At 39.9% G+C, this 27,587-nt stretch overlaps 2 protein-coding genes and 1 long non-coding RNA gene across 4 annotated transcripts in view; 2 read left to right on the top strand and 1 right to left on the bottom strand.

The window, feature by feature from the left end:
- The window catches only part of myo15ab (myosin XVAb), a 44,901-nt gene extending 25,346 nt beyond the window's left edge, over window positions 1–19,555 (top strand). The window contains exons 44-63 of the mRNA XM_086082032.1: window positions 1,443–1,518; window positions 1,639–1,754; window positions 3,755–3,873; window positions 4,974–5,227; window positions 5,310–5,384; window positions 5,996–6,201; window positions 7,227–7,342; window positions 7,747–7,816; window positions 7,962–8,034; window positions 8,114–8,187; window positions 8,318–8,400; window positions 9,618–9,748; window positions 10,511–10,605; window positions 10,684–10,858; window positions 11,925–12,085; window positions 13,645–13,778; window positions 14,140–14,273; window positions 16,719–16,852; window positions 17,767–17,907; window positions 19,337–19,555. Coding sequence (XP_085938158.1) covers window positions 1,443–1,518; window positions 1,639–1,754; window positions 3,755–3,873; window positions 4,974–5,227; window positions 5,310–5,384; window positions 5,996–6,201; window positions 7,227–7,342; window positions 7,747–7,816; window positions 7,962–8,034; window positions 8,114–8,187; window positions 8,318–8,400; window positions 9,618–9,748; window positions 10,511–10,605; window positions 10,684–10,858; window positions 11,925–12,085; window positions 13,645–13,778; window positions 14,140–14,273; window positions 16,719–16,852; window positions 17,767–17,907; window positions 19,337–19,438 — 2,469 coding nt within the window. The 3' untranslated portion in view covers window positions 19,439–19,555. The remainder of the gene's footprint in view (window positions 1–1,442; window positions 1,519–1,638; window positions 1,755–3,754; window positions 3,874–4,973; window positions 5,228–5,309; window positions 5,385–5,995; window positions 6,202–7,226; window positions 7,343–7,746; window positions 7,817–7,961; window positions 8,035–8,113; window positions 8,188–8,317; window positions 8,401–9,617; window positions 9,749–10,510; window positions 10,606–10,683; window positions 10,859–11,924; window positions 12,086–13,644; window positions 13,779–14,139; window positions 14,274–16,718; window positions 16,853–17,766; window positions 17,908–19,336) is intronic.
- On the bottom strand, window positions 9,817–22,459 carry LOC147169172 (uncharacterized). Of its 2 annotated transcripts, none has more exons than XR_015095750.1 (5): window positions 21,492–22,459; window positions 19,408–19,540; window positions 16,686–17,892; window positions 12,751–13,822; window positions 9,817–10,728 (listed from the first exon to the last, which is right to left on the bottom strand). It is a non-coding gene; the product is annotated as an uncharacterized LOC147169172 (long non-coding RNA). The 2 variants fall into 2 exon arrangements; XR_015095751.1 differs by having other exon boundaries at window positions 9,820–10,728; window positions 12,751–12,886.
- alkbh5 (alkB homolog 5, RNA demethylase) lies at window positions 20,995–25,625 on the top strand. The gene is made up of 5 exons (XM_086082031.1): window positions 20,995–21,542; window positions 22,231–22,943; window positions 23,483–23,563; window positions 23,992–24,114; window positions 25,146–25,625. The coding sequence occupies exons 2-5, from the start codon at window positions 22,246–22,248 to the stop codon at window positions 25,303–25,305; spliced, it is 1,062 nt and encodes a 353-aa protein (XP_085938157.1). The 5' UTR covers window positions 20,995–21,542; window positions 22,231–22,245; the 3' UTR covers window positions 25,306–25,625.
- The last annotated feature ends 1,962 nt before the right edge of the window (window positions 25,626–27,587 follow it).

Below are 27,587 nucleotides of genomic sequence, written 5' to 3'. Positions count from 1 at the left end.
AAACACTTGGTTGCCTTAGAAACGCAACACTCAAAGACTCAAAAATGCTTAATTACCTTAAAAGTCAACAATCCAAGATGCCGAGTTTCCTAGAAATGCAACACTTAAAGTCACAGATGCTGAGTTGAAGAGAGAGAGAATTCAACAAAGACACTTTCTTGCCTTAAAAACTCAGCCAGCACTCAAAGATGCTTAGCAACCTTTAAACCTCAACACTCAGACTCAGACACTTTTGACGCTTATTTTCCTCTGAAACTCTCGACTCAAAGACACTCTGACATTTTGTCTTCTTAAAACCCCTCAATTCAAAGTCACTCAAAGATGCTAAGTCACCTTAAAAATGCAAGACTCTACGGCACTTGGTCACTTTGAAAACTTAATGCCCCAAGACTTGAAGACACTTAGACTCATTGTCACTCAAAGACACACACTCACCTAAAAACACTTAGTTACCTTGAAATTCAACAAGTATAGACACTTGGTTGCCTCAGAAACGCAGCACTCAAAGACTCAAAAATGCTTAGTCACCTTAAAAGTCAACACTCAAAGACACAGATGGTTAGTTGAAGTGAGAAAATTCAACAAAGACACTTTCTTGCCTTAAAAACTCAGCCAGAACTCAAAGAAGCTCAGCCACCTTAAATCCTCAACACTCAAAGACTCACTTTTAGACACAGATTTTCCTCGGAAGCTCTTGACTCAAAGACACTTTGACATTTCGTCTTCTTAAAACTCCCAAATTCAAAGTCAGTCAAAGATGCTTAGTCACCTTAAAAACTCAACACGCAAAGACTCACAGGCACTTTGGTCATTTTGGAACTCAACATTCAAGGACGCTAAGTCTCCTAAAATCGCGTTTGTTATTAGGAAGTCAATCAAAGACCCTTAAAATTCAACAATCAAAGACACTTAGTCACCTTAAAGCTGTAACACTCAAAGACTAAGATGCGCAGTCGCCTTAGAAATCAACCCTCAAAGACACTCAGAATAACATTAAACATCAAAAACACTTCGTCGCCTTAAGAACTCAAAGACACTTAACTGTAGTAGAAATTAAGCACTCGAAGCATAGTTTCCTTAAAAGCTCAAAAGTCAAAGACCCTGCCTGTCAAAGACAGTACACACTCTGCCTCATTAGAAAGTCAGTATTCCATCGCCATCACTCAAAGACACCTTGAAGCGCAGCACCCAAAGACGAGCTCATTCTTTGGAATAATGCGGCCAAAAAAAAAAGCACATTTCATCCGCGCATGTGACCGAGCGAACCATTGTGACGTGTGACTAAACATTCCACTAAGCTCATCAAACCATCTCCAAATATTGTTTTATGCGCTCCCCTTTCGACTCTCCTTTTTTTTTTTCCCCGGCTTGTCGTCGCTGCTTTATCGCCGCCGACGCAACAGATGAAAGGCGGCGTGCTTAATTTGTGCGCTCCTCCGCAGATCGTCAACGACACCCTGTCAGAGGCGTGCGTCCGCATCCGCCGGGATGAAAGGCAGCGGATGAAAGCTCTCTTTGGTAGTCCTTCTCTTCTTCCCACACGCCTTTTACACACGCTTACCAAAATGACACTCTCAGTGTGTGCGTGTGCGTGTGTGTGTGTGGGTGTGTGTGTGTGTGTGTGTGCGTGACTCACAGATGAACACGGGGTGCAACAGAACACGGATCCGGTGGAGGAACGCGTGAAGAAGGCCATCGTCACGGCCGCCAGGGACACCTGGGAAATCTACTTCTCCCGACTCTTCCCGGCATCGGTGAGGGGGCCTGGAAATCGGAAAAAGATTGGGATTTTGACGAAGAAGAAAAAGTACCTGACAGATGTCATTTTTTACAAAAAAAATGCTGGGATTCCTGCTTTAGAACCCATGGAAGAGGATTAGGGCCAGTGGAGAGAGACGAAAAAAAAAGGTTGGCAGGATTCTGACTTCACTCTCAGAATTCTCACTTTAAAATCAGAATTCTGAGATTAAAGTCAGAATTCTGGAATAAAGTCAGAATTCTCACTTCAGAGTTCTGACATTAAAGGGAGAATTCTGGAATAAAGTCAGTGAGAATTCTGAGATTAAAGTCAGAATTCTAACTTTAAAGTCAAAATTCTGAGATTAAAGTGAGAATTCTGACTTCAGAATTCTGAGATTAAAGTCAGAATTCTGGAATAAAGTCAGAATTCTCACTTCAGAGTTCTGACATTAAAGTGAGAATTCTGGAATAAAGTCAGTGAGAATTCTGAGATTAAAATCAGAATTCTCACTTTAAAGTCAAAATTCTGAGATTAAAGTGAGAATTCTGACTTCAGAATTCTGAGATTAAAGTGAGAATTCTGACTTCAGAATTCTGAGATTAAAGTCAGAATTCTGGAATAAAGTCAGAATTCTCACTTCAGAGTTCTGACATTTAAGTGAGAATTCTGGAATAAAGTCAGTGAGAATTCTGAGATTAAAGTCAGAATTCTCACTTTAAAGTCAAAATTCTGAGATTAAAGTGAGAATTCTGACTTCAGAATTCTGAGATTAAAGTCAGAATTCTCACTTTAAAGTCAAAATTCTGAGATTAAAGTGAAAATTCTGACTTCAGAATTCTGAGATTAAAATCAGAATTCTCACTTTAAAGTCAGAATTCTGAGATTAAAGTCAGAATTCTGGAATAAAGTCAGAATTCTCACTTCAGAGTTCTGACATTTAAGTGAGAATTCTGGAATAAAGTCAGTGAGAATTCTGAGATTAAAGTCAGAATTCTCACTTTAAAGTCAAAATTCTGAGATTAAAGTGAGAATTCTGACTTCAGAATTCTGAGATTAAAATCAGAATTCTCACTTTAAAGTCAGAATTCTGAGATTAAAGTCAGAATTCTGGAATAAAGTCAGAATTCTCACTTCAGAGTTCTGACATTAAAGTGAGAATTCTGGAATAAAGTCAGTGAGAATTCTGAGATTAAAGTCAGAATTCTCACTTTAAAGTCAGAATTCTGAATAAAGTGAGAATCCTGACCAACTTTTTTTTTCTCTTCACTGGCCCTAATCCTCTTCCATAAACATTTAAAGGTTGGTTCAAAAACTTTAGACTCCAGCAATCAGCATTTACACGAAAATACAGTATTTGAAGAACGTGGTGTAGAAATTGCAGGTTCTTGATGGAGAACATTTTAAAGTTTGGTTGAAAATTGTGGTTGCTCGAGTGCTGAATAGAAACTAGACAGACTTTTTTTTTCCCAAGTGTGTCTTCCAGATATTACAAAAAAAAAAAAATCACGCAAGATTCTTGTCGAGAATGGCGTAGAAGTTGGTTAAAAATGGCGGATGCTCGAGCGCTGAATAGAAAATCGACAGCACTGATTACACTCCATTGTGTTACATTAATAGATTTCAAGAGGGTGTGTGGCAAATATCCTTTAAAAATGGATGCCACCTATAGAATGCTTTAAAGCTTTCTCGAAAATTGTCGATGCTCGAGTCTCGAATAGAAACTACAGTATACGCTGTACTGAAAAGGCAAACACTTTTTGTGACCGATACCTTTTTTTGAAATGACTCGTCTTCTTACCATAAAATGCTTTAAAGTTTGGTCAAAAAGCAAACTCAATGGTGTAAGATTAGGCAACAACTCCTCGAAATATTGGACATCAGCTGAATGCATTTGCATTGACGCACTTCTTGCACACATTCCGGTTGTGCACAAGTGGATAACGATGCGCCATGTGACCAAAAGGCCGTGGGTTTGATTGCCCGAATTTGTTTTTTGTGTGTGTGTGCGTACAGGGTAGCGTAGGAACGGGCGTGCAAGTGTTGTCGGTGGCGCAAGGCGGCATCAAGCTGCTGAAGACCGTGAAGAGCAGTGCCGCCGCACCAGACTACTTCAGAGTCCTCAGGGCATACACGTATGGATCCCACTTCTGACACCAACGTTTGCTGCATAGTTTTATAGCGCAAAACATTTTTTCCCCTTACATAAAACTTGCAAAATATATTTTATCACCGCTAGTGTCACCTTTCATTATGCATACTTTTTTCTAAACAAGATTTGCCTCCTCTTCTGACACCAACATTCGATCGAGCAATCTTTAAACAAAAAAGTTTGGAATTGAATAGGTCAAATGTCACCTCTCTTAAGGCCGACTTGGGTCGAAAGATGCTCAGCCTCTGCCCCTCAACAGAAGACAAAATGACATGTGGAACCCCACTTCTGACACCAACATTTTATGTATTGTTTTTATGCAACAAAAAAAAATTGCTAAATAGGACTAAAAAGTAGTGCCCAAAATGCACTTCATCATCTGCAAGTGGCACCTTTTATGATCCTTTTTTACAAACTTTGCCTCTCCTTCTGACACCAACATTTGACGACCCAATTTGAGCAATTTAATGGGTCAATTGTCACCTCTCTTAAGGTCGATTGGGGTAGGAAGATGCTCAACGTCTGCCCCTGAGTGAAGGACAAATCATGTGTGCAACCCACTTCTGACATCAATGTTTGATGTATTTTTTTCTTTAAATTTTTTATAAATGTTACTAAAAAGTAGCGGCCAAAATGCACCTCATCACCTGCAAGTGGCACCTTTTATGATCCTTTTTACAAACTTTGCCTCTCCTTCTGACACCAAAATTTGCCTATGCTCCCGAGCGAAAGAAAAAAGTATTGCGGAACCCCACTTCTGACACCAACATTTGATGTATTGTTTTTATGCAAAAAAAAAGTTTTTTCTAAATAGGACTAAAAAGTAGTGCCCAAAATGCACCTCATCACCTGCAAGTGGCACCTTTTATGATCCTTTTTATAAACTTTGCCTCTCCTTCTGACACCAAAATTTCCCTCTGCCCCCGAGCGAAAGAAAAAAGTATTGCGGAATCCCATTTCTGACACCAATAAATTAAGTTAAATACGGAATCGTTTTTAGCTCAAACAAAATAGATGTAATATAACTCTCATTGCTCGCCACGCCGGAGATCCCATTTCTGACGCCAAACCGCAACGTCTCAGTTACGCAGACATCCTGTTTGTCGCCATCCCCTCGGAGAACGTGCTGGAGTTCAACCTGAGCAGCGACAAGCTGATCTTGTTCTCGGCCAAGGCGCCGCAGGTGAAGCACCTGGTGGACGCCTTCATCGGCGAGATCAAGAAGGATTCGGACTACGTCATCGCCGAGCGCAACTTTGTGGCCGACCGCCGCCACCTGCTCACCTTCCACAAAGGCGACGTCATCCGGCTGCAGGTGCTGGACGGCCTGGACAAAGGTGACCGGAAGGACGGACGGACTGCCGTGGATGAGGGACGGCACGCGCGCGCGTGGCTCAAGATTGTGTGTGCGTGTTACAGGTTACGCGCACGGCTGCGTGGTGAGGAAGAAGGTGGTCTTCTTGGAGGAGGTCAAGAAGGACACGCAGGACTTCGGTGAGTGCCGACGAGCAACACGTTGCCTTCACTTGACATCCATCCGAATCCTCCTCCGTCCGTCCATATTTGCTCGTGTTCCTTTTCCTCTGTTAAATTATTAACATTGTTTTTCAGTTTCAATTTATATTTTAGCCGTTTTTGGAGTCATTTAGTTATAGCTGTGTAGCTCAATGAATAGCATGGTCTATTGTATTCTTATCTGTCTCACTCTCCTGAGAAAAGAAGGGAGTATAGCCTGGTACCGGTCTCAGTCGGAAGAGGGGAGGGACAGGCTGATGTATTATTGTTTTTCTCTAATCTGATTTATACCTATGGGAACAGATTCTCTTGTATTCACTGAGTTGTAAACAAATGTACTGTGGGCTGATGGGAGGAGACTTTTCGTATTCACCCACTTTTCAATAAATAATGATGTGCAGGAGAAGAGGACACACAATCTGAACAGAACACGGTTTGAGTGTCTTCATTGTGTGGCCAGAAATTTCTGATACCTTTGCAAAGGGACTTCTTCACCAGAATCTCACCATTCAGTTAATTGAACATGCAAAGAGTAGAATACAAATATATATATATACTCTTAACACCTCCAACCCCTCGTCGTGTGACAGGTTGGAAGTTCGGCGCGGTGTTTGGGCGCTCTGGCGCCTTCCCGTCCGAGTGCGTCCACCACGTGGCGCCGCCCGACTTCCTGTCGCTGCCGTTGGACCGCAAAGCGGAACCGCGAGGCGGCGCCGGCCAGTTTGCCGCGTCGTCGGCGGTGGCCGTTGCGGTGGCGTCCGCCGTGGCCGCGCACGAGATAGACCAGACCATCGAGGTACGATCCTTCGTCGCGGGGTGGGAATCGTCTCAGGATTCGGTTCTGAATTTTTGGGTCTGCGATTTGATTCAGAATCAGATTTGATTGACGATGATTTCTGCTTCAATTTATAGACAAGCGCAAAGAATCGTCATGATCGACTCCAGTCTGACTCGCTAATGCTAATTAGCACGCTAGTCGCGGCACTTTTATCACTTAAAAGAAGAGCTATTCATACAAAATGCTTCGAGAATGCTTACAGAGAAGCTCTTAACGTTACTCACCGGCATTTGCTCTTCCTACGCTGCAAAAAAATAATAATTTTATTGGCATAATTTGATTGTACAGAATCATATCATTTTCCTCTCGTTTTTCTTTATGAACTAAAATGTCCACAGATTTTAGTGCAGTTTTTATGAAGTGAAGTATATTTTCGCCTCGTCTTCATTTGTTGCTGAAAATGCGTACTGATTTAGTCACACTTATTGTTTATTAATGAGGGTTTTAGTCTCGTTTTAGTCGGGGGGAAAAATGTGTGATGATGAAATGATTTTTGTTGAGTTTTGGTTGACGAAATGAACACGACCCCAAAATAAAAGACTCGGGTGCTCAATTGTGCGTTGATGACTTTAGAATGTATTTGGCTCGTTCTTACTTAATTTTGCCAACAGAATTCGCTTATTTGTAGCTAACAGTAAAAATTAATAATTAAAAAAATAATAATTCTCAAGAGTATTTTTTGTTGTATTAAATATCCAAACCGTTCATCAAAGTCAGTTCAAGGCAAAATGTCTCATTATTCAGAAAACCCGTATGCGACATAGACATTTCGTTATGTATTTATTTTAGACAGATTCAATATTTCCGAATCTATTCACATTTCCAAATTCATAATCATCAGAACTAGAACCTTCTCTCGGGACCGCAACCTTCTTACTTGGTACTGCTTTCCAAAAAGGATTCATGACTGAGAAGCACGTTGCAGGTCGTCACTTTATGAACGTATGCGTGCCACCATGTCGGCCATCTTTGCTTTTGGTCAGAGGGTTCCTGCGGACGGCTTCGATGGAGAAATGGACGAGAGGACTCTGCAGGACAGTAAATACGACATGCTGGAGTTTGCCAGAAATTACTTCAGGCAGGCCACGCCTGGGAGAGGGTGAGACGCACACTCGGCATCACTACGCACGCACGCATACGCACGCACGCACACGCACGCACGGAGTCGACAAAAGGATATTCTTAAAAACCTACACTTATATTTCACATGTATTTTATTTGTATTTCATATTTGTGTGTTTGCAGTTTACAAAATTTTAACTGTTCTATAACATATATTGTATGTTTGTTTTTTTTTTACATTTAAATAATATTATATTTTTTATTATTAGTGCATATATAATATTTTGTTTTTATTATATCTTGTTTTTATTATATCTTGTTACACATTTAAAATCAACTGCTAGAAAAAAAATTCTTATTAAATCGACTATTATGCAGTAATCATTATACTGACATTTTCCATAATAATAATAATAATAATAATTTTACTGCTGTTTTAAGGGATTCTCTGAAGAATAAGAGCAAGAGCCGCGTGTCCAGGGAGCCCGAAGAATTGATCAAATTCTCCAAGGTGTCCCAATGACCTCATTGATGACATATTTTTTTTTTTTGTGTGTGTGTGTGTTTTGTTATTGTTTTTTTTTTCTAATGTAGCAACATTTGACTGGTTAAAATGAACATCAAACAACTCTCCTTGTGCATTGTGTCGTCTCCAGATTCCGCTGACCGAATCGCTCATAGAGTTGACGGATCCGACCATGAACCGAGTGGCGGCAGATCTTTTCCTCTGTATGTCCGACGCGTATCGGCCCGACATTTTACAAGCAAATGCATAACATTTTGTTGTGTTTGTGTCATTTTTGCGTAGCGGCGATGCGCTTCATGGGGGACTCGCCGTTGAAGGGGACGACAGAACAGGAAGTGGTCGGCACTTTCCTCAATGTACGTACACGCTCACTGGACACTACATTAGGTACACCCGCATGCATCCGTTTCAGTTCCAGGATCAGAGTTGCAATATAATGTGCGGTGTTGTGTGTTGGTTTAACATCCAGTGTGTGTGTGTTTGCAGCTGGTTGGCGAGTTCACCTTGATGAGGGATGAGGCCTATTGTCAAGTGGTCAAACAGATCACGGCCAACACCAGCGCCAAACCGTGAGTTTTACGACATCTGACAAAAATATATTTTGGATTTGGGAGCGAATTTCAGTTGGAACATGAACCTAAAGTTGTGCTTTTTAATTATTTGACCTTCTTTAACCCTATAAAGCTAAAAGTATCATATTAAATACAAGACATTTTGAGCCCTCTTATTTCATGAGTGTAATATGATTTTTTCCCATTAAAACCCTGACGTATATCATCTGACACATGCATTGCACGGATTATCCATTAGAGGGCAGTATCACCCAGCTGATGGCTTTTCCAGCGGTCTTGCAATTGAAAAAGAAGAGACACCTATACTTATTAATAGTAATAATTAATAGATTTTTGGAAATATGATATATGTCTTTTTATTATTATATTTTTGACAGTTATAAATGTACGAATTTAAAGCATTTTGACCGGATGTATCAAATATGAAACAAATCAAAAGTCATATGAGGAAGTTGATTTTGAAAAAAAAAAAAAGTTTTTCGTTTGTCTAGAAATACTTTATTTACAAAGAATCTGAATTTTCTCAAATATATTTTATGTTTCAGGCTTTATAGGCTTCAACTTTTAAATGCGCATATATATCCATGTTTCAGGACTTTTTGCACATCTTCCAGTTTTCTAAAGAAAACATTTTGTACATTCTGCTTCTGTGCAATTCTTAGCTTCAAGCGGTTTATCATTATAAATCCTGGAAAATATTAAGACAAAAAAAAGAATATGAACGTTGTACCGTATAGTTAATCAGCAAAACGTTCAAACAATGAATTTCCTTTCACAAAAGTCTGCTGCTTTAATGCCTAACATGATGCAAAACATTAGGGACGGGCTCACGGAAATTTGCGTCCATATATATATATATAAATAAATAATATAAATAAATGATTATAAATGTACGAATCTAAAGCATTTTGACCGGATGTATCAAATATGAAACACATCAAGTCATATGTGGAAGTTTCTGAATTTTCTCAAATATATTTCATGTTTCAGGCTTTATAGGCTTCAACTTTTATATTGTGTATATATATATATCAGCAAATTGTGCAAAAAAAAAAAAAGCCTACTGAAACAATGAACAGTTGGACATGCATTAAGAAGTTTGCAGAAAGTCAAATTAATTTCACCTGTATAGGGCCGTTAAGGTTTAATTGCACCCAAAAGCCCGTGTGTGCGTGTGTGCATGTGTGTGTGCGTGTGTGTGTGTGTATTTACAGTGACAGCTGCCAGCGAGGGTGGAGGCTGCTCTACATCCTGACGGCGTTCAGTCGCTGCTCTGAGGTCCTCAAACCCTTCCTGCTCAAGTACCTGATGCAGGCCTCCATCGGCGCTGCGTTGCAGTATCAGGGTATCACGTTCACCTCGATGACGCCAGTCTTCATTTTGACAAGACATTTTTATTTCGTTATCGTCTTTTGAATCAAACAAATTCAAATTGTAGTCAGAATTTAGTCATCTGGTTATATTTTGGTTTTAATCCAATTTTAGTCGACGAAATAAAAAGCCATTTCCTTCAGAATACATTGAAACTTTTATACAGAAAATTGTAACACACCTATTTGTAACTGTAGTTTAACACGCAAGACACATTTAACACAACAGTGTGTTTAGTTTTCACCTAAAAAAACAATTTTTAACTGCATAATTGCCTGAGCTTCATCTTACAGCTGCACAATGAAGTGTTGGAACGAACTCAACAAAAACAATTTTGTCAACGCACATTTTTCACCGTCGTACGCATTTTCATCAACTAATGAAGATGAGACAAAAATGTACTTAATAAAAACTGGACAAATATCGATGGACATTGTCTGGTCAATTTTAGTTATCGTCATCGTCTCAATGAATGGCTTTTAATTTAGTTTTCGTTTCATTTTGGTAAAAAAAAAAAAATGGTGACAAAAATGATGATGAACATTTTTTCGTCAACGGAATTATCACTAAATGACACAAAATGCAAATATGGTGGTTGACTTAGATTCAACAATGACTCTTTGGAGAGTGAGAGTCAAAACACCAAGCAACTCTTCATGTTAAAAAAATAAAAATCTGGCGGATAAGCTGTCGGTGTCCCAATACTTTTGTCCACCAGTGTTTTTGTGCGTTTCAGGAATTGCTAAGGCGTGTGAACAGAATCTGAAGAAAACCTTCCAATACGGCGGCCGCGGCGTCCCCCCCAACGACATGGAGCTGAAAGCCATGATGGTGAAACGTCTTCCTCGCGTCCACGCTCGCCGCTCACTTGCAATCTGACGCCGTCCCGGTTTGCTTGCACGTCCTCAGGCGGGCCGAAGCTCCAAGCGTCAGCTGTTCCTCTTCCCGGGGGGCCTGGAACGCCACGTGAAGATCAAAACCTGCTCCGTCTCCCTGGAGGTGATGGAGGAGCTGTGCTCCGAGATGGGCCAACACCGGCTGGAGGCCATCGAGGAGTACGCCATCTTTTTGGTCACCGACGGAGGTGCGTCTCACGAAAGGCGCCGCGAATGACGGTTGCCGCAAAAAAACGCTTCAGTTCAGAAGGGGATGCAAGTGAACCTCATTTTTAAAAATAGGTTAAAAAAAAAAGTAGGGCTGGGTATCGATTCTAATTTTTACGATTCCATTCACTTGAGTTCAATCCGATATCGATTAATTATGGAACATCAATTCTTCTTAAATATTAAGGACATGATAAAAACGACACAACGTTCAATTTTGCAAAGGCTAATGAAAGTGACACGTTTTAGAATCAATTAAGTGTAACACAAACATTGATATCAGCAAGGAATTCCAATTAAAAAAATATATAATTCTATTAAACATATAAACAAGTAGCAGAAAAAGAAAAATTTAAAAGAAGAAAGAAAAACCTTATATGATCATCAATTAGTCATAGTTTACATGTTCAAAAAGGGAGTAGGAAGAAAATATAATATGATATAATATTGTAAAGATAAATTAAAAAAAAAAAAGAATCTGAATTGCAGTGCAATAAGTCAGCTCTTTCATAAATGTAAGAAAATACTTTTAAATTAAATAGTACATTTCATGAAAACTGTTTTTTAAAAATTGGCCTGTAAAATTATATTTTGTTCTAAATTTATGGGAAAAAAGAGATATTAAAATAATCAATTCATGGTCTTGTGAATCCGTATCGAAAATCGATTCGATATCCATTGTGCGATTATTATTTTTTTTAAACCCAGCCCTATTTATTGTAAAGTAGCTGTCAGAGTCTGTTTGTTTCCGAATTGGCCGCAAGTGGCCACGGCACCAGTAAGTGGCGCTGTGGCGCAGTCAATAGACAGGAAATGGTCAGTACCGTACAGTATGTGGCAGCCATGTTTGCCACTATTGTTATGTTCACTATGAAATTATGCAAAATCTACATTTGAGTACGTCAACACCGTTGGCCGCTGTACGAGGAAATACGGTACATTTGTTACGCTAACACGTAGCTGCCTAGCATCAGCATATAAAAGGTCAGGGTGGGTTTGACCGTCTCGTTGGTGTTTAACCTTTCGGAAGTGAACTTGCTCTGCCAGGTCAGAACGTGCGTCCTCTCAACAAACGCGAGTACATCCTGGACGTGGCCACCCAAGCGGAATTGGTCGACAACAACTACAGCTTCTGGTTCCGACGCGTCGTCTGGACTCAGCCTCTCAAATTTGACAACGAGCTCTACGTAGCCATGCACTATAACCAGGTACGGAAAGAAGCAATGAGTGAGTTCAGTCTCATCTTTTTTTATAGCAGAAAAAAAAAAAGCTGGCATTTGAACAGGGGTGTGTAGACTTTTTATAGACAAAAAAAAAAAAAGTGAAGCGCTGTGAATACTTTTGGGTGCAATTTATGACAATGTTGTCGCAATATTTCAGTTGAAACGAATTTGCGTGTGCAGGACCAAAACTGCCAAAATTAAAATAAATAAATAAGTAATGAATAAATTAAAGAATAAATTAATAAAAGTGCAAAGAAAAACGGATATAAAAAATATAATTAATTTTTTTTATACAAAAAATATAATTACAATTTTTTATACAAAAAATATAATTACAATTTTTTATACAAAAAATATAATTACAATTTTTTATACAAAAAATATAATTACAATTTTTTATACAAAAAATATAATTACAATTTTTTATACAAAAAATATAATTACAATTTTTTATACAAAAAATATAATTACAATTTTTTATACAAAAAATATAATTACAATTTTTTATACAAAAAATATAATTACAATTTTTTATACAAAAAATATAATTACAATTTTTTATACAAAAAATATAATTACAATTTTTTATACAAAAAATATATATAAATTATATATATATATATATATTAGGGATGTGAATTGCGTAGTACCTGGCGATTCGATCCGTATCACGATTCATAGGTCACGATTCGATGGATGCTGTCAAGAAGGGGGAGCTTGAGGACCCAAATGCGGGAAGGCGGGGCAAGGAGGCAGAGGATCGATCAAAAAAAGGGATTTTAATTTCTACAAAACAAAACAAAAGGCGAGATCTAAATTGCACGGAAAAACATAACATGGAGAAAACAACAAGGCAAAAACAGGCAGCATCACAGGGGGGGAAATACAACAATGACCGGAGACAGCAGACTAAATACACACACTAACGACACAACAAGACACACCTGGGGCAAGACACAAGTGGCTGAGGGCACTGATTGGTTGACACGAGGAAGGGCGGGATCACACTTAAACAAGACCAAGGGAGACACACAAGGAAAACAGAACCCAAAACATGACAGATGCCGATTAATCCCGATACAAATCTATAAATTGATTATTGGGCTTTTTTTTAGAAAATACTAATCAGTAAACTTGTAAGATTTGTATGAAAATTTATTTATTTATCTGAAACTTTTGAGCTACAGGTTGTATGTAGTCTGTTTCATGTTTGAACAGCCCTGAAATTAAATATTAATTCATATTACTATTAATAGAACATTCTTCCATGCTTAAAGTGTGAACCCTAACCCCAATTTTGTTGAATATTTGAACCGGGACGCCTCGCCGGCTTGTATTGGAGAACTCCAGCAATGGCCGACCATCTTGTCCACTGTCACCACAACTTGCAACTTGTTATATATATTTTTTTTGTATTTCATTTTAGAATTCAATTTTTTTTTATATATCCGTTTTTGTTTTCATCATTGATTTATTTGCAATTTTGCCATCTTTGGGTCCCCCATCCCTGCGTGCCTAACCGTGTTCTTCACCGGTGCCGCCAGATCCTTCCGGACTACCGCAAAGGTCTCCTGAACGTTCTCCCGGCAGGAAAAGTTAGCGATCAGCAGTTCCGTCAGATCTCCAAGCTCGCCGTCTTGCAGCACAGAGCCAAAGACGGCGCCTTCGTCCCGAGCATGTGAGCCATCTGTCATTTCCTTTTTTTTGCAGGTTGGAATCTGCCTAGCAACAATTGACGAAGCAAACGTAATGAAGCCAAATGGTCAAAGCGGCCAACAAATGATTTGGCAGGAAAAAATGTCTTCATGTCAATCATTCATTGCGATTGGTCGGTCCCAACACTTTTTCGCCTTTCTCCAGTTCATCTTATTTTAGCATCAACATGCAACACTGATGATGTTCAACAAGCATGCAGGAGGAGACTCGTTGACGGGTTCAGCATCAGTTGCGCTCGTTGCGCGTCCTCTCATCTCTGGGTGGTAAAGACCCAAAAAAAAAAAGCGTGCGTGACTGAGAAGGCGTTTTGCAATCTCACGCAGACACGAGCTGTCGGAGTACGTCGCCGCGCCGCTCTTCAAAAAGCAGCCGCCGCAGCAGTGGGTTGCCATGGCGACGCAGCACATGCAGCAGGTCCAGACGCTCAGCCCGCACCAGGCCCGAGCGCAGTTCCTGGGTGAGATGAACGTCCGGCGCGTGCGACATCACTTTTTCAGCGCGAGGGTCTTCTCATTTTTGTATGGAACGATAAAAAAAAAAGAAAAAAGAAGAGAGGATCGTGGCTGCCCGAGCACCGAAAAAGAAACCGATGTCCTTCCGCCGTGTCGAGGCTCGAGTGTGTGCCACATTTAAAAGGAATGAAAGAAAAAGGAATAAAAAAAAAAAATAAAAAAAAAGGAATGAAAGAAATCGCTTAAATCGATCGGCCGTGATTGAAATCGGGTTGTGACCGCTCCCGCAGTGGCGCAGCCCTCCCTCCTGCAGAGCCAACATCAGATGTGGTCTAACACGGTTTATTATATTTTGGGAATTTTCATTTGAGCTATTTTTTATTTTTATTTTTTCATTTAGTTTTGATGAGTTTTCAGGGTGGTTCTGTTAGTTTTTATTAGTTTTTGTGATTTAAAAAATGCTTAGTTTTAATTTATTTTTTATTAGTTTCTACAACGGCGTATTAGGGCCATGTATATATATATATTTATTTTTTTCCCCAGAGAATAGTCCAAGAAAAAAAACTCCTCAAATTTGCCACTTTATAAATTTGTAAATTTATCACTTTATAAACTCGCAAATTTGCAAGTTTTTTGTCGGACTATTCCCTCCCTAAAAATTTAGACGTGGCCCTAATATGCTGTCGTAGTTACAGTATTAGTTTTTATTTTTTTTACTAAACACAATGGTAAAATTAAAATGTTACGCATTTTTTACCTAGCGTTGCATTTCAGCTGAGTTAAAGGGGAAGTCAATTCTAAACATTTCTTGACGATAATATGTTCTATTTGACCTCACTAATCTGAACATGACATTCTGATTAATATTACATTTGCACAATATGAGTTATGAAGCAAAATCCAGCCGTTTTTATCCATCTCAGGGAGGGCGGCCATTTTGCCACTTGCTGTCGAAAGAAGATGACATCACAGTTGCTTAGGTCTCAGGTAACAACCAATCACAGCTCAGCTTTGGAAAACAGGTGAGCTGTGGTTGGTCGTTAACTGAGCAACTGTGATGTCATCTTCATTCGACAGCAAGTGGCAAAATGGCCGCCCCCTGAGATGGATTAAAAACAGCTGGATTTTGCTGCTTAACTCATATTCCACTAACGTAGTATTAACCAGAATACCACATTTAGACTTAATGGGCTGCATAGAACATATTATTGTCAAACAAAAATTTGGGGGTTGACTTCATCTTTAAATACAAAAAAAAAAAGGGAAAGGCGAGCCATTGGAGCCAAAAGTCAAGTGCGCAAATTAGGAGCGACGTCATCGGAAGGTGCGTTTCTATTGGCTGCTGCTCGATGACATCGCTTCTGTGTGACACACTTTCAGTTGTCCTTATTCCGGTAAATATTGAAATAAATATGCTCAAAATCACATTTCAAATCAACTTCAAAGGCTCATGTATTAAATTAATTACCAAAGACTTTTTAAAAATAAAAAAAAAGGACATTTTTGCATTAATTATAGTTCATTTTAGTAGTTTCAGTTAGTTTTCTTTTTTTTTTAAAGCCTTTTTGTTTTGATTTTCCATTCATTTTAGTTTGAGTTATTTCGTCAGTTTTGGTTAACTAAAATAACCTTGGGTTTAACTCACCTCCTTGCCGCGCAGGATTTACGCCGCTTATAAAAATAGAGCTCAAAGTTGTGGTTGCGCAACTGCTGTAAAGAGCCTGCAAAACGTATTGATTGAATAACGATACATTAGATCAGAGGTGGGCAAACTCGGTCCTCGAGGGCCGGAGTCCTGCAGGTTTTGGAGGTGTCCCTTTTCCAACACAAGCTGATTCCAATCAACAGGATCGTTAGCAGGGTTATGCAGAGCTTGCTGATGAGCTGATCATATATCAGCTGTGTTGGAGAAGGGAAACATCCAAAACCTGCAGGACTCCGGCCCCCGAGGACCGAGTGTGCCCACCTCTGCATTAGATGGATTGAGGAAAAGCTCTGGGGGGGGGGGGGGGGGGGTTGCAATAAAAACACGTAAACCCGAACGAGATTAATTGTCTGAAATCACCTCAAAGTCAAACGCAACATATTTCTTGCTTCCATGTAAAATCTAAATCCCTGAAATGTGTAACTATTGATCTCTTGCAACAGAATGTCTCGGGTTCTTCTTTTCATATCGAACAGTGAACACAAAGTCATGACTTGCTGGAGCGCCGAAAGGAAAGTTGCTCGTGGACCCGTTGGACTCCTCCAGCCATCTCCAATTACGTTCCATTGAAATATTTGACGGGGGGGAAATCCTTGAACGCAACGATTCTCGAGAGTTACAACACTTTTAATAAAGACTGGTTGAAAAATTGCGGCTGCCCGAGTGCCGACGCGAATCTCGAGGATGTCCCGAACGGTGCTGCGACTCGAACCTTATTATGCGTTCATCTTGTGCGTGCGTGCAGGACTGGTGAGCGCCTTCCCCATGTTTGGCTCGTCCTTCTTCTACGTCCACAGCAGCAGCTCCACCTCCTTCTACGCCCCCTGCATCGTTGCTGTCAATCAGAACGGCCTTCACTTTCTGCACAAAAGCACACACGTGAGAAGACGCTCGCTCGCGTGTTCGCTCGCTCAAAAGTCAAGTCGAAGGTTGTGCTGTCCGCCTGCAAATGCTCAAAATCAGCATGAAATGGCCGCTTCAAACCAAAATGGTGGACCCACATGGCTTCTTAAATTTTTTTTTTTTTTGTGGCTCTGCTCATCATAGACATGTCGACCAAATTTGATATGAAGTGAAAATGGCTTCAGGGGTTGAATTTTACAACCTTTAAAAAAAAAAAAATTTTTTGTCACCCAGCCTTAAAATGGCCGCTTCAAACCAAAATGGTGGACCCACATGGCTTCTTAAGATTTTTTTTTTGTGGCTCTGCTCATCATAGACATGTCGACCAAATTTGATATGAAGTGAAACTGGCTTCAGGGGTTGAATTTTACAACCTTTAAAAAAAAAAAATGTTTTTGTCACCCAGCCTTAAAATGGCCGCTTCAAACCAAAATGGTGGACCCACATGGCTTCTTAAGATTTTTTTTTTGGTTTTTTTTGTGGCTCTGCTCATCATAGACATGTCGACCAAATTTGATATGAAGTGAAACTGGCTTCAGGGGTTGAATTATTTACAACCTTTAAAAAAAAATAATAATAATTTTGTCACCCAGCCTTAAAATGGCTGCTTTAAATCAAAATGGCTGTCTTCCTGTGTCTTTTCTGATAGATCGACTCATGATGTAAATCTCTACCATGGTTTAAAAAAAAATAGTTAATCTTGTCTTCAAATCTATATAGTCATTAGTTTTTTTCTTTTTTTTAGACAAAAAACTCATTGGCGTGGACACATAGAAACACTTTTCCGGTTTTCGGTTGAACGCGAACCGTGTTAATGTAACGCCGGCGATTTTGCCGCGTGGGACTGCGGAGTGCCATCTGGCCAATGTTGTGCCGTTTGTCCGGCGTAGGAGGTGATGGCGGTGGTCCCCCTGACGGAGGTGCAGTCCAGCCGCACCCAGAGGCCCTCTGCCGGAACCAGCTACCCGTACGTGGACCTGGCCTTGGGCGACACGGACGCGCGGCGACTCATCCAGCTGCAGCTCGAGCAGGTAAGAAGAAGAAGAAAAAACACGTCTGCTTCATATTCCATCAAATACACTTCGTGTCAATTTACCACAAACGAGTGAAATGATCTGCCAGTGCACGAAGATCGTTTTTGCTAACTTGGATTTCTTGAAATAAGAAAAATGTGTAGATCAACATTAATCTTAAAATAAGCTTTATACACTTATTAAGCAAAAAAATCAAAGAAATTAAATCTTAAAATAAGCCATGAACACTTTTTATAAAAATTAAAAGGCCTTATTTCAAGTATTTATTTATTTATTTTTAATTAAGAAGAAGCTTAAAACCCGACTGAAACAGAGCACGAAGTGTCAATCTTTATTTGTACTTTCAGTTGAGTGATAACTGCCACCATTTTTTTTTTTTTATTGCATTTGGTATAACCCTGCCAGGGGTTGAACTCACAACCTCCCGGTCTGAGGGGAGACCACGAGGCCACTGAGCTGGTTTCTCTGTTTACTGGGAAAAGGAAAAATGAGCTTCGTAAATATGACAAAACCACAAACGGATTTTTACAAGAAAAAAATGCTTACAATAAAGTGCTATGTTGTAGGGCTGTGCAGTTCATCGAAATTCAATTACAATTTCAATTATTACACTTCACAATTACAAAATCAGCATAATTGTAAAAAAAAAAAAAAAGAAGAAGATTTATACTAATTTTGAGTTGTTTGAATTGTTTAAATGTATACATTTGCACCATTTTTAAAATAACTATAAAATGTTGTTTCATCCAAAAGGAACTTGTATGATTATAGTGTTTCAAATAATTGTATTTGTCAGAATATTTTTTTACGTTTAAACATTTTCATGTATTCTACCAAAAAATAAATGATCTTCTTAATCGTGTTTTCAATTATTACCAAAATAATCGTGATTCATAATTGAGCAGCCCTGTTCTATTGCACTTTTGTTTGATTGTTTTCACGCTTCTTGTTATCTTGTTGCTCGATTCTGCAAAATCTTAAAATAAGAAAATTCAATTTATGAAACCGCAGTTCAGGGCCTTTGATGTTGGTTCGTCATCTTAAAATGTGGAAAATGTTTGTCTTAAGCCTCACGGCACTTAAAACTTGCTCAAGGCTAAGACTGCTTGATCAAATAAGATACTTTTAAGTAATAAGTATCTTAAAATAAGCTAAATGATCTTGTCTGGCAATTTCATTTGAAGTCAAAATAACTCTTACAGCATTTTAGCTTATTGCGCATAAAAAATTAACCAATTTTAAGATTTACAAACAAAGTAAGAAACAAAAGACAAATCCACTTAAAACAAGATTGATCATCTTAGAAATTCTCCTCTTGCATCGTACGTCATTCTCAAAACAAGATCAATGAGACTTGATGGCTTCAAGCGTTTCAAGTCGAGGGTTTGCTCAACATTTGCTAAACGCGGCCGGCGTCTTCCCGCAGGGTCTGGAGTTGTGCCGCGTGGTCGCCATGCAGGTGGAGAACATGATGTCGGTGCGCGAGAAGCGGCTCACCTTGCCCCCCAGCGAGATCACCATGTTATAACGCTCCTCACTCTGGGGCGGTCCAATTTGCTGCTCGGGGTGGGGGGGGGTCAACTTTCATTTTTAAATCACTCCGATGGGGAAGGTCATTTGCAGATGACATCTGGGGAAGATAAAGGTTCAAATAGGTCAAACATATCAAACTGGCAACAGCAGTTTGGCAGATCAATTCGAACCTTTCCACGTCGTATAGACAAAGAAACCTAGAAAGTAGTCATGTAAAAAAGCTTGTTTGAAATATTATTCATTCTCACATTTTAATGTCAAACCTTAATACTTAAAAAAAATTTTTTAATTCACTTGAATTGTACATGCAAATTAATTTGAATATTTTTTAAATACACATTTAAGTGAAAAAGGGAACATGTATATAAAATAGTTTGTTTTAATTCTAAAGTACTATTTCTCATTTTTCATTTTATTGAAAATGTATTATTTGACCAATGTTTTTTATTTTAACAATTACAATAAATCAATTATTTCATGAGATAAACCAATAAAAATTATTCGATTTTTATGAACCCACCTCAAGGCAAAAACATGTCTAAATGAATGAAATCAATATGGCAGGCGTGTATGAAAGAACGGCGTCATACGTCGCCCTCCCTCGAGTTAAGCTAACGCATCCTACCTCCAAACGTTGCTCACTGGACGCAACATTAGCTCCACCCGCACAAAGATGAATGGAAAAAAATATCTGCATGTGCAAAAGTATATTCATGCTCACGAGTTAGGTCAGCTTGCGAGTTAGTGTCCTCGTTCATGCAGAGACACCACAAAAATGCCACGTTAGTGATTTATTTGCCTTTTACAGTGTGCAACCCTTTTAGCATCTGGGGCAGAGTGGGGCAGTGACCCACCAGATCCACCAGGGGGAGCTGTGGTGAAATAAAATAAAAAGCTTAGTACACTAATTTCATCAAGCACCTAAAATGTTTCTTTTTGTCATCTTTTGATTTCTAATGTCGAGTGCACTTAGAGCTGCTAAGCTAATATGCTAACATTTTGTTTAGCTCATTTAGCTACATAATATGTCTTAATTAGCAAGTGTGCCTAATGTCGCGACAGGCAAGTGTATGTATGTTCATACTTGTATTAAATATTGTAGCATAGTTACGGGAAAAAATGGCAAACTAAAGATAGTGACTCACTGTATTTTCTACATACTACACTATATTTTACATTAAGTGTTTTGTATGGTACCATGTTTTTTTTTAGTTTTGTAACAATTCTGTTCAAGATCAAATGTAATGTATCTGTTAATACTGTGTAAAAAGAAAACAAATGACAATAAAACGAGCTGTCAAGTCAACACCACTTTGTCAAAATGCAATGTCAGTATAATGCTAGTTTGCATTGCATATTTAAAACCTAAATGTAAATTAACGGTGAATGTGTGCTTTTCTTTGTAAGTATACAACAAAACGAAAGATACGCAGTGAGTTAATTTTAATATGTTATTATTTTGTTTCGTGGGTCAGATTGATGTCCCAAAATAGCCACGGCGTCTTCGTGTGACACGTGACTGTCCTGCTCTTAAGACGTCAGTTTACCACCGCGCATGCGCGAAGACGACTAGTTTACACGCGTTTATTTCCATGTTTTTCTCCCTCCCCCTCTCCAAAGACGAGCTTCGGTGTGGAGTTCGTATGCGTGGAACGACGAGGTTGCCCAAAAGCTTCCTTCCACATTGTCGATCCGGGTGGACGCGCCATTATTTGGGAAATATAGTCGCCACTTGTCGTGAAATGTTGCTGCGTGGTTTATTTGTGGCATTTCCAAGCGGCGGCGGGGGAGCGTCCAAGCCAGGCTAATCAAATAAGCTACGTTGTCGTGACGACGGTCGTGTTCAATTTGGGTTTTTTGTTTTTGTTTCATTTTTTGTCTGTTGGCTGACTCGGAATATCATCTGACACCCACAAACATTTATTATAGTCTCCGTGTCAAGCGGCGGGACGGCCAGAGGAAGTTAGTTAACATTACCGAGATACCAGCGAGCGAGAGAACCGAGCCACTTCCACAGCAGCGCGGATTATTTTTATTTTTTACGTCACCTGGCCCAGAGGTCCGGACACCGGTGGAGGATTTCAGTGGACTAAACTAAGGTTGGCGATCATCCATCTGAGCTGAGCAAACATCCACACAAATGTTATGCTATATGAGCTAACAGCAAGCTAGCGAATGAGCCGAGCTTGGCCTGTTTTTGACGTCACCCTGGCCAGCGGAGGACTCTAGCGGACTAGCTTCTTTAAGCATTTAGCCTAGTGAGCTAAAGGTTAGCGAGGGAGCCGAGCCCCATCCGCACCAGTGCGGATTGATTTCAAAGTCATCCGGCGGGAGAAAATAATAGGTATAGCAGACATGCTAATGTTAGGTAAGTGAGCGCTGCGGATTGATTTTAACGTCATCCGGCGCAGTGCTTGGGACGCCGGCGGAGGGATCTAGCAGACTAGCTCATGTTAGCCTACCATCTGAACCGAGCCTCATCCAAACGAACTGGGATTGATTTTGCCGTTACCCGGCGGAGCGAGCTAGCGGACTGGCTAACTTTAGCCTAGCACGCGAGCCCAGCCATATCCATAGGAGCGCGGATTGATTTTCGACGCCACTCGAGCCGGTGGACAAGGGGGCAGCGGACTAGCTCGCGTTAGCCTCACCGAGCTACAGGCCAACGAGTGAGAGCCGAGCCACATCCGCACCAGCACGGGCCGCTTTTGACGTCGTGTCAGCCGACACATGACATCCGCAAGCTAAACTTAGCAGCTCTCTTGTCCCCCCCCCCCCCTCCCTCAGCGGCATTGTTTCCCCATGGCCACCAGCGGCTTCTCCGACCTGCGCGACAAGCTCCGGTCGATGCCGCCGCACCGGGACGAGTACCGGACGAGCAACGGCGGCGCGGGGCAAAAGCGTCGCCGCCGCGAGTCCGACGACGACGAGTGCGACCACAGCGACGACAGCGGCGAGCTCCGCGAGCAGGAGGCCCACCGGGTGCGCAGCAGCGTCCTCCAGAAGAGCATCTTCACGCCGGAAGAGTGCGCGCGCATCGAGGAGAAGATCGACGACGTGGTGGCCAAGGCGGAGGCCGGACTGTACCGCGAGCATACCGTGGACCGCGCGCCGCTGCGCAACAAGTACTTCTTCGGCGAGGGCTACACGTACGGCTCGCAGCTGGAGAAGCGCGGCCCGGGCCAGGAGAGGCTCTACCGCAAGGGCCAGGTGGACGACATCCCCAGCTGGGTGCACGAGCTGGTCATCCAGCGGCTGGTGTCGTCCGGCGTCGTCCCGGAGGGTTTCGTCAACAGCGCGGTCATCAACGACTACCAGCCCGGCGGCTGCATCGTGTCCCACGTGGACCCGCTGCACATCTTCGCGAGGCCCATCGTGTCCGTGTCCTTCTTCAGCGACAGCGCGCTCTGCTTCGGCTGCCGCTTCCAGTTCAAGCCCATCCGGGTGTCCGAACCCGTGTTCGTGCTGCCCGTCCTCAGGGGCGGCGTCACCGTCCTCAGGTAACGCGGATGTTTGAGCGCTTTTTACTTTAGAGTTTATTTTATATAAACGGAATAAAAAAATAAAATAAAAAAAACAGTAATTTACAACAGAACTTATTAATAAAATATGTTAATGTATTCTTAATGGTCATCAGATTTTTTTTTTTAATTTAAAAAAACGTATTTAAAAGCGACAATAAAATGTCATTTTAATCAGATTATTTTATTTTATTTTATTTTTTAAAGTTGAAGCATTTAAAACCAAATCATAAAACACAAAATTATTTGATTGCTTTAAATAAATAAATATGTTTTTACACAATTTAAATTAAATGCTATTTTTAGTTACCCAAACCTTCAAAATAAATCATTTTAAATCTGTTATTTTAACACTGTTCCCAGTTGATAGTGTCATTTTGAATTTTCTACTCGAGATTTCTCAGAATTATTATTTTTTTATTGTTGTGAATTTACAATGATTTTTTTTCCCCCCTGATGGGCTTGATTTAAATTGTGATTTGAAAAGGAAATAATTACACAACATGTTTGCTTCTCAGTGGCTACGCTGCTGATGACATCACGCACTGCATCAGACCTCAGGACATCAAGGAGAGGCGAGCGGTCATCATCCTGAGAAAGTGAGTCCACAAGCTCATTCAAAATAAAAACAGAACATTTTGATGGCAAGTATTGCTCATGGAACTTGGACATTAGCCCACTCAAGAGGCCGTTGGCACAAAAAAACAACAACCTTGAACCTTGAGTTTATCAGATACCTGCTTGTGATTTGAACAAATTCCCAAGTAAGAGTTTGTCCAATCCGCGGACTTCACCTGAAATGCTTCAAACTAAAATGGCAAAATCTGCCATTCCATTCGGGCCAACTGGACTCGGGGGCCGATTTGTCCCTCTCTTTTTTTTTTTCTAACATTCCGGAAGATGCAACTCAATGACGTTTTGTTTGAGATCTTCTTGCTCAAAGTGTGAGACTTTTGATGGCGACCCTCACCAAGTCGACTTCCTCCGAAAATATCACCTAACGGATTTTTTAAATTATTTTTTTCAGAACCAGGCCGGACGCCCCCAGACTGGACTCTGACAGCCCTTTAAGTTCCGCCCCGGTGGAGCGGCCGCCTCCCCTCAAAGCAAAGCGCTCGCATCGCAAGGCCGACCCGCACGCCGCTCACAGGTGCAAAGTCCGGACACAATCAAACATTACTGGAATGTTTTTTTTTTCCCCAATTGACGACTAATCAATTGTCAATTTTGAGAGTCGCGACAACAGAATTGCACAAATCCTCAGAATTTCAGTAAATTCTCTCCCATTTCTCCTCCATGAAAGCAGACCGATTAGACATTTGTAAACATCTGCTATCGAGTAATTAAGTCTCTTACATAATTACTAATTCTATTCAATGAAAATAATTATATAAAATATATTTTTATGAAATAAACACAAAAGTCATTACATGGGGAAAACAATGGAAAACTGTCAAAAGCAATGAAATATTTCATTAAATAAAACTATTTAATATTGGATAAAAATGCATAGAAACATGTGAATGATTTATAGCTTCTATATCATTTTAACTTCAACAATTTGCATTGTTTAATGTTCAGCGTAATTGTTTGATATTTTTTATCAGCCGATTAACGTTTTTAATCATAATTAATCGCATGATTTCAATAGTTAACTCACGGTTAATTGCTAATTTTACATCTTGTCTAAATGCACAATAAAATATTTTTTCCCTTAGTTTTCATACACTTAACATAAAAGTGGAAAAAATGTTAAACTATTAAAATGATGGCTGCATCTTTCAGTCATTGATACCGTAATGTCATAATTAATAAAATTGAGTTAGAATTAAAAATATGTACTGTACTGTAAAAAAACGATTGTGATATTGATTTGTGGTGAGGTCATATTTCTGCCACTAGATGGCATAATTGCATTTGTAAGACATGGGTGCATTTTTTTTTCTTTTCCTATTAAGACCTTTCCAATCTTGACCATAAAAATTGGTGCGACTGCAATTCCCCCACTACAGACTTTCCAAGTAGGGGGCGCTCATTAATCGCACGAGAAAAAAAAAAAAGAGTGGCGTTAAAGGAACTTTAAATGAACTGACTCATTTTGACACCCCTCGTATCTCTTAATGTGCCAAGCGCGAAACGTGCCTTGAAATGCGGCGTGTGCGTGTGCGCTTGTTGTTGCAGGCCGCGCGTGCTGGAGATGGACAAGGAGGAGAACCGGCGGCCATCGTCCTTCGGCCAGCGACGTCACAGCGCCTCGTCGGACGACTACAGGAAGCGCGAGGCGGACTACGACAAACACCGCGAGAGCCTGTCGCGCAAAGTCAAAGTGCGGCGCCACTGAGCTCCGCCTCCCCGCCCACTTTTCTTTTTAACTTTGGGTTCGTCGTTAGCGGGAGCGCGGACGGGGGGCGTGTTTGTGTTCTCATGTTGTACATACCTTCAAAAAAAGCTGCTTGTACATAAGGAAAGCGCAGCTTGTACAATAACGTTTGTCTTCGTCTTGAAGCCCCTGCGTCCGTTTCGCACCTTTGGGTTTGTTTGTTTGTTTGTTTGTTGGCATCAACAAGTATAGGATGATTACAAACTTGGGCCTCCTTCCTTTCCGAGTGCCAGAGGCCATGTTATTGCTTTTTTTCTCTATTAAAGCACAATCTTCCTCACCGTTTTGGTTTCCTGCTTTCGCTCTGGCGGCTCCGCCCGCTTCTTCAGTTACACATCGACAGAAATAAGCCGGCCGCGCGCGACATCGGACGTTTGAGGGGGGAACGCGTCGGCCGTCCAGTTGGGCTATTAATATTTAACTGTAAGCGACGCCAGTTGACATTTTCAGCTCAAAACAAGTTGCTGGGACCGTGCAGAGTACGGATTCATTTTGCAATAGATTGGGATTTAGCATTTTTTTATTTGTAACGATTGTCAGTTTTTACATTTACAATATATGAAGTAAGCTTTGTCTAAAAAGTCATTGTCAAAGGATTGCTTGACCTTCCTTATTCTGTAGCTACGGATGTACACAAATACCAAAATTAATACATTTAAAATGAACTCCAAAAACTCGTGTATAATATTAATTGAAAGACAAAAACACAAATTTGTGCTTTAATTATAGTTAATTTTATAAATGTAAAATGTACAGTTTTTTTTTTAAAAGCATTTTAATTTATTTTTTAGCTTTATTTACTTAGTTTTTGTTAACTATAATAAGCTTGGAAGGAAAAATAATAAAAACATAATTTCACATTTTAATGAAACGTCACAACGCCATAAATTAGTTTTACCGCGAGAAGTTTCACATAACATGATAAACTCATGTTGCAATGTGATTCATTTCATGTTAATTAAAATATGATTAATTGCACATTAAAACAAGTTTCATATAACATGAAAAGTTTGACGTGGTAATGTGATACGTTTCACGTCATAACCCGATCAATTTAACCCGTTAACGAGATATCACATTAGTTTAAAAGATGGTTGGTCAAAACGAAATGAAGCAATTCCTTTCTGTTCAGTTCACTGGTCGAGTCCTTTTTTGTCTTTATCAAAGTTACTAGCTAGCGACATTACTATGCTGCTCTCTAAGTCTGTAAAAAAATTAAAAAAAAGTAATAAGAACAAATGTTTCAAAAATATGAGACCTGAACCACAGTTTCTGTCATAAAGAGCTTTGAACAGTTTTCTTCTTCTTCAGTCAAATGTCAGCTGTAATTGTGCTGGAGTTCCTGCAGGGGGCATTGTGGCCACCACTCGTCACTATCTCACTCTTTATTAAATGAACAACAGTGACCGCTACTTATTTAAAAAACAACAAAACAAACGTAATATATCAATGACAAGTTAGAAATGTTTGCGATTGAAAATATGTACAAAAATCGGATTAACAAATTCAGTCGTTCATATCTGACACGAAGGTGTAAATATATTCGAACATTAGTCAGTCGTTTTGGTGTGCTATAAATAGAATGTAAGACGAGCGTTCGTTTACGCCAGTAGATTGTGTTACATAAAAGCTGGCGCAACAGGTGCAATTTCCTGCTTTTTGCCAAATGGACAACAACACTTGTTTGTTTACAAACCTTTTTTTTCTGACGGGAAAACATTCAACATCAAGACTTCAAAACATGGCAAGACTTCATGTTTTCCTTCATAACATTAATCCTTGAAATGCTCACGCGAGTTGCTCTTGTAAATCGTGTTTTGATCCGTTTTTCTTTTTCTCTCATCCCAAATTAGAAACCCTGATTTGAAACCTAACCCAAGTTTGAAAGCGTACTCTTTTGAAATCCTGTTTGAAACCCTCAAATGTAAAACCCTGATTTTAAACCCTAACTCTCTGGTGTTTCAATTAATCTCTTGTTTAAAACCGTAACCTAATATTAAAATCTTAATTTGAAACCATATCCCTAGTTTAAAAACAAACAAAACGACTTTGACTCTAAAGCTAACCCTGAGGCGAAAACCGTACATAACATATAAATTAACACATTATACTATTTATTTATTTATAGCTATGGTAATTAAATTAAATTTTGATGTTTACATTACATTTGAAAATAAAATATGACATGAATCTTTATATTACACTGAACAAACATTTTACCAAACATTTATCAGATTTTTAAA

This window comes from Leptonotus elevatus, chromosome 8, assembly GCF_054856555.1.
Source record: "Leptonotus elevatus isolate MCC_2025b chromosome 8, RoL_Lele_1.0, whole genome shotgun sequence".
NCBI lineage: Eukaryota > Metazoa > Chordata > Actinopteri > Syngnathiformes > Syngnathidae > Leptonotus > Leptonotus elevatus.
Note: the sequence above shows the minus strand (reverse complement) of the source record. Positions and strands in the feature narration are given on the sequence as shown.

What these genes read in the sequence shown, in the direction of transcription:
- alkbh5 (XM_086082031.1), top strand. Translation starts at nt 22,246, where the DNA reads ATGGCCACCAGCGGCTTCTCCGACCTGCGCGACAAGCTCCGGTCGATG. An exon ending in GGCGGCGTCACCGTCCTCAG is followed by an intron (nt 22,944 to 23,482) that starts GTAACGCGGATG and finishes TTTGCTTCTCAG; the next exon opens with TGGCTACGCTGCTGATGACA. An exon ending in GACCCGCACGCCGCTCACAG is followed by an intron (nt 24,115 to 25,145) that starts GTGCAAAGTCCG and finishes TTGTTGTTGCAG; the next exon opens with GCCGCGCGTGCTGGAGATGG.